At 42.1% G+C, this 6422-nt stretch overlaps 1 protein-coding gene across 1 annotated transcript in view; it reads left to right on the top strand.

Moving 5' to 3' along the window:
- The window catches only part of LOC119313008 (GDSL esterase/lipase At5g42170-like), a 7358-nt gene extending 936 nt beyond the window's left edge, over positions 1 to 6422 (top strand). The window contains exons 2-3 of the mRNA XM_037588812.1: positions 5251 to 5381; positions 5563 to 6422. Of these exons, the coding sequence (XP_037444709.1) occupies positions 5251 to 5381; positions 5563 to 6252 (821 nt within the window). The 3' untranslated portion in view covers positions 6253 to 6422. The remainder of the gene's footprint in view (positions 1 to 5250; positions 5382 to 5562) is intronic.

The raw sequence follows: 6422 nt of genomic DNA, 5'->3' as shown, positions 1-6422 counted from the left end.
TCTATTTTTTTCATGAAAATGACAAGTTTTTGTGCTAAAATACAATTTTTATGCTATTTTTCTTTTAGATCCTGGATTTCATAAAAATCATTACAGAATTTGTTGAATTTCCACAATCTGTTTTTTGGGGTTTTTCCATGGAGTAGTACACACACAACAAAGATCTGAACACGTATATGTACAAGCGAAATGTTTTAAGAAATTTGACATTTAGAAGATCATTTTATTCAACCTTAGGAGAGATCTTTCTATTTAATGAACTCAGCTAGTTTTAAGGAATCCCGGGAAATATCCGGCCCAAAAATTAATGAACTCTGGTCATCTTAGTTTCTTACGCATAGTTTTCTCTTATTCTATGTGCTTAGCAACAAATTGTCACTAAAACACACAACCTTGCCACATATTTGCCGACCCAGCTAACGCCAGCATACCTGCTCACTCGCATAGAAAACCGCCATCACCTAGCCGGATTAAAACCAATCATGTTCGTCTAAGCCACTAGAAAAAATAGCATCACTTAGATCCGGGAAAAACCGGCTACATTTTTTTATATAAATTTGAAAATTATCAGAATTTTTTTTAAGTTCATTTTTTAAAACGTTCATAATTTCGAAAAACATGCACGAACTTGAAAAAAAATTCATGATTTTTAAAAATATTCAATGTCTCAAAAGGATATTCACGAACTTGAAAAAAAATCATGAATGTTTTTCATAAAAATAATGAATTAAAAAAACAAACATAATTATCCAAATAGAACCCAAAAAAATAAAATCGTACAAAAAATAAGAAGTAGAAAAAACAGCGGAATAAAAATAGTGTAAAACACGCAGAAGAAATTCAAATAAGAAACAACTGGAAAACTGGAAGAAAACCAGTCAAAGAACACAGCTAAACAAAAAGAAACATAATATGGGCTGACCCATCACGCTGTACGGCGGATTGCTTACTGTGGAAGAGGATTTACTAGTGTAGGTGTGCTTCTATGGGTCCGTTTGGATCATTTGTTAGCCTCGCCTATCCAGGATAAGTTAAGCTTGCCCTTTTGTGGCATAGCCCAAGGAGGTAAGCAATGTTGTTTGCTTGTATTCAGTGGCGGATCTAGGCCCCAGGCCCGGGGCGTGAGGCCCATTTCTTTTGTAGAACTCAGCAAAACACTGTATCAATTGCTACAGTGCACAAAGGAAGCCCTGGGCGCTGGGCTGGGCTTGATCCGCCCCTGGTTGTATTGCCCCGGGTTACAGTTACGTAGTACGATTTGCTAGTTTGCCGTCGTGAAAGAGCCAATGCGGCTCTCCCAGCCAGGCAAGGATTTAGCTGCAGTTACGAGCTAACTTGCCTCCAAAAGCAAACAAATTATGACTCTACCAAACACATATCCTTGCTAGGCAAAGTTAGAAACACAGGTTTAGAGTTTTGCGTGGGTGGTTGACATCCAGCCTCACGTCTCAATATATAGAGGATCACAATTACAATTACATACGTATACAAATACGTGTACAAGGACAATATACTAGACCCTACTTTACATGCCCCCTCAATCTGAACTACATACAAGATTCAGATTGGTTCTAAAACGGTCTAGCATCTGTCTAGTAGCGGGTTTAGTAAATACATCTGCTAACTGATCATCTGTAGAAATAAACCCGACTTCCAGTTCACAAGCAGCTACTCGTTCTCTCACAAAGTGGAAATCAATCTCAATGTGTTTGGTCCGAGCATGAAACACTGGATTCGCCGTCAGGTAAGTTGCCCCTAAGTTATCACATCACAATATAGGAGTGCGCTGCCGTGGGACTCCAAGTTCTGTGAGAACCGAGTCTATCCTAATGGCTTCAGCCGCGCCATTGGCTAATGCCTTATACTCTGCCTCGGTGCTTGATCTCGAGACTGTGGGTTGCTTCTTCGAGCTCCAAGATACAAGGTTAGGTCCAACAAATGTAGCAAAACCACCAGTGGAGCGCCTATCATCAACACAGCCTGCCCAGTTTGCATCGGTGAATATACTCACTCCAGTGAATCTGGACTTACGAATCCGTAGTCTCATGTCTAGCGTACCTTTGACATATCTCAGAATACACTTAACTGCTTCCCAATGATCCACCGTTGGCTGAGACAGGAACTGACACACTTTGTTCACTGCGAAGGAGATATCAGGACGAGTGAGGGTCAAATACTGAAGTGCCCCAACCACACTGCGATACCGAAAGGAGTCATCTCTACCCAGTAGTGCACCACTATGACGTGAGAGAATCTCGGATGTAGCAAGCGGAGTGGAAGTGGCCTTGCAATTCTCCATGTTGACGCGATGAAGAAGATCTAAAGCATACTTTTTCTGCGTCAAGGTCATGCCCCCTGAATGAAAGGACGCTTCCAAACCAAGAAAGTACTCGAGGCGACCCAAATCTTTGATGGGAAAGCTAGCAGACAACGACTGCACAAGACGATCCACCACGGCGGGGGTAGAGCCAGCAATCACAATATCATCAACGTACACCAGCATGTATATCTGTATAGTACCCTTGGAGAAGATGAACAGAGATGCATCTGATCTGGAGGCAACAAAACCGAGCTGCAAAAGGCGCTGACTCAAACGAGCATCACGATGGGAAACCGGCGCGGCGAAGAAGGCACGACGGCGAGAGTCGTACCGAACCGTGCCATCAGTGTAAGACTTCTCCTTGCGCGTATGATCACGATGGCGTGTAACCATAGCATGCACCGGAGCTGCATCGCCAGTAAGAGAAGACGACGGCGACGAGGGCTCGGCCGAGGGTGTCGCGGCTGAGGGGACCTCAGCAGGAGGCGACACGGGCCGAGAGACGATGGTGTGCGGGACCGGCCCAGACGAGGGCGGCCGCCCGGGCGACGGACCGGGCGAGGGTGGCAACCCAGCCGCACCGGGCGAGGGTGGCGACCCAGCCGCGTCCACGGTCGTGCCATCAGGCGAGGCAGCCACATCCGCCTCGGGCGGCGGGACATGCACGTCGGGCGCATCAGGAGGCGTCGGAGCAGCAACATGTACCTGGGGGGAACTCAAAGCAATATCACCTGCAAAAGACAAGTTAGATGACAAATAGGACAGGTCATATTTGCACACATGGACATCCGGAACCGGTTCATCGGAGGGAAAAGTGAGTGCATGTTCAAGAGAAGCAGGATCAACCAAAACATCGGGTTGAGAGTAAGGGAACACAGTCTCGTCGAAAACAACATCACGAGAGATGTATATCCGACCGGAGGTACGGTCAAGACACTTATAGCCCTTATGCAAAGGACTAAACTGCCCTTGCCTTAGAACCAAACGCACCCTATGCCTCGGTTGTAGCGAGGCGGAAGAACGCATCGCCAGCGCCACTCGTTCCAGACAAAGAGCTTGCCCATTGCCCCACACCACGTAAATTAGACCCCCCTCAAACAAAAAACTAGGTAAATTAGGTACATTTTCCTTTTATTTTCTTCTTATTTTCCTTCAATATTAATATTCTACTAAAATTGATTTGGAAATATTTAAATTAATGTTCCAATAACTTCTAAAAGTGTGTTTAAAATGTTCATTGGATGATTGAAGAAGGTTCATTGTTTCATTGTGTGATTTAAAAACGTTCACGTGGCTAATAAAATGTACAGGATATTTCAAAAGTTGTTCACACATTTCCAAACATGTTCATGACATTTATTTTTTAGACACTAAAAAATGACATATAAAACAACACACAAACATGTAATAAGAAATGTTGAATATGTAGATAACAAATGTTCAGCAAACATTACAAATTTTTAGCATGTATTTAAAAAAAGTTTAGTGCATATCTTATAACATGCCAATGTGTTAAAATGTTCATATGTTCAAAAAAATATTCACTAAATATAAATTTTGTTCTGCAGTTCTATAAAATATTCATGACATATATAGAAATGTCTGTATACTAAAACATGGTGGATTGTAAAAAATAAGTACTTAGAAAATTTTCAAATATCAAAAGGCAAAAAGAAGAAAAAAAAAGGGTAAAAACAAAAGGAAAAAAATATAAAACAAGCCAAATGTAAGAGGAGGAAAACAACCAACCCAGAAGCTTCCTCGGACAGTGCAAACAAGAATAGAAGGTTCCCACAACCGAGCTAAATGGGCCGGCCAGCGACTTCCGGCGCTGCAGGCGAGGCTCAAGCGACACACCAGTGGCTGGCCGAATAGCGCGTTTCTTCTTTCATTCGTTTCGTTTATTCATTTGTTCGTTCGCTTTTTCTTTAGTTCGTTTTCATTTTTTCCTTTTTGTTTCCCTCTATAATATTTTGAAATGCTATAAATTTATATTTTTTTCAAAATAAATTTACTTTAAATTTTCAAAACATTCACCATGCATTTATACCAGTCAAAAAGTTGTTCATGACATTAAATATATTCACACTTTTTTTGAGGGAAGATATTCACACTTTTGAAAAATATATTTTGTGGAATTTTTAAAAAGTTTCATGTATTTTTATAAAATTATAGAAATTTTAACAAATGTTCATAACATTAAAAAATATTTCTAGCAGTTAAGGAATGTTAGCACGTTTTAAAAAAAATGTTCATGACACTTTTGAAAAAATTCAATGTGTGTTTCAGATGTTCACTCCGTATTAAAAAATGTAATGTGCATTTTACAAATATCCAACACATATTAGGATAAAAAGTTGAACATGTATAAAAAATATTCAACGTGTATCTAAAAAATGAATAATTTGTTTATCAAAAGTTTCAATTTGTGTTAAAAGTAATATGTATGTCCAGAGTAAAAACTAAAATAAAATAAAATAAAATAAATATGATATATAATGAAAACCCAAAATATAAAATCAGAATGAAAACGAATACAAAAAGTTTGAGAAAAAAAAGGGAAAAACCATGCAGAATGTTCCAAAAACTGGGTGGAAGGTTCCGCAAACCGGTCCTTGGAAGCCTCCCAAAACCGCTTGGTACCAACTATTGAGCTGTCCCACTTTTAATGATCACTGTAGTCGAGCACGAGTTTCGCTAGTACTAAGCGATGTATAGTAAGCAAGATTTAGCACTGGCGTAAGTGTAGTCTTAATTCAATAGTTAGCTCCAGTCCTGCAGGCTCAGTTTGCATTTTACAACATGTTTAGTAAATGTTCATGAATAAGTTAATCTCTTTAATTAGTATGTGGCCGACTTTGCGCCTTAGAACTTGTTTAATAAACTATGATGGCTAAGTTAATCTCTTAAATTGGTGGGCCGAATTTCAGCCCAGAAACTTCACGTGAAGAGGTTGGTTGCTCCGTGGCTCAATGTTGACCACACTCCGGAGGACCTCCTCACCGGCGTTAGCTTTGCCTCAGGGGCCACAGGATATGATCCCCTCACTCCAAAGATCGTGGTATGTATTCTCTTAACTTCTTCACACCCAAACTCTACTAATTTTATTATACAATGTGTGCATCAATCAATGCAAAGGTTGAGTCACGACACACTGCTAGCTAGGCAAATAAAATGAAGCTATATTGATCTTGCTAACTTCTACGATGTATTGATCTTGCTAACTTCTACACGTAATGCAGAGCGTCATCACGCTGGAACAACAACTGGAGTACTTCGATGAGTATCGCGGCAAGTTGGTGGCCATCGCCGGCGAGGAAGAGGCCGAGAGGATCATCGACGGCGCCTTCTTTTTTGTGTGCGCTGGCTCGGATGACGTGGCCAACACCTACTTCACCACCCCGTTCCGAATCCTGGAGTACGACATCCGGTCCTACGTGGACCTCCTCCTCATCGGCGTGGACAAGTTCCTCCGAAGCATTATTGCTCGCGGAGCAAAGCTTATCGGTTTCGTGGGCCTTCCACCTATCGGGTGTGTGCCTTCGCAGCGAACGGTTGGCGGCGGGTTGCACCGTCGTTGCGAGCCCAAACGCAACTACGCGGCACAACTCTACAACTCGAGGGTGCAGGTGCTCATCAACGGGTTGAACGCGGAGCCTGGGTTCAACACCCGTGTTGTCTACTTGGGGATCTATGACATCATCCAAGAGCTCGCCGAGGGCGGGGAGCGGTGGGGGTTCACGGAGACGACCCGCGGGTGTTGTGGGACTGGGCTCATTGAGGTGACGAATCTCTGCGACTCGAGGTTCATGGCGGTGTGCCAAGACGTATCCAAGCATGTCTTCTTCGACAGCTTCCATCCCACGCAAAGGGCGTACAAGATCATTGTTGATAACATCTGGGACAACTACGGCCACCTCTTGCAACCCTAAATGGAGGTTTTGACATCTATTGGGCGCCATGGATCGATGAACAAAGAAATTGAAAATGACATATATACTTGTGAGAGATTTTCTTTTACTATTCGAGATCCACTTATGCACATGCAAGCAATCAAGCCGGTTCCCAAAAGATGGAGAAATATAGGAAAAATGTTCTCTAC

The sequence above is a fragment of the Triticum dicoccoides genome, chromosome 5B (genome assembly GCF_002162155.2).
Source record: "Triticum dicoccoides isolate Atlit2015 ecotype Zavitan chromosome 5B, WEW_v2.0, whole genome shotgun sequence".
In the NCBI taxonomy this organism is placed as follows: Eukaryota; Viridiplantae; Streptophyta; class Magnoliopsida; order Poales; family Poaceae; genus Triticum; species Triticum dicoccoides.
The sequence above is the reverse complement of the archived record's forward strand: the minus strand, read 5'-3'. Positions and strand labels throughout refer to the sequence as shown.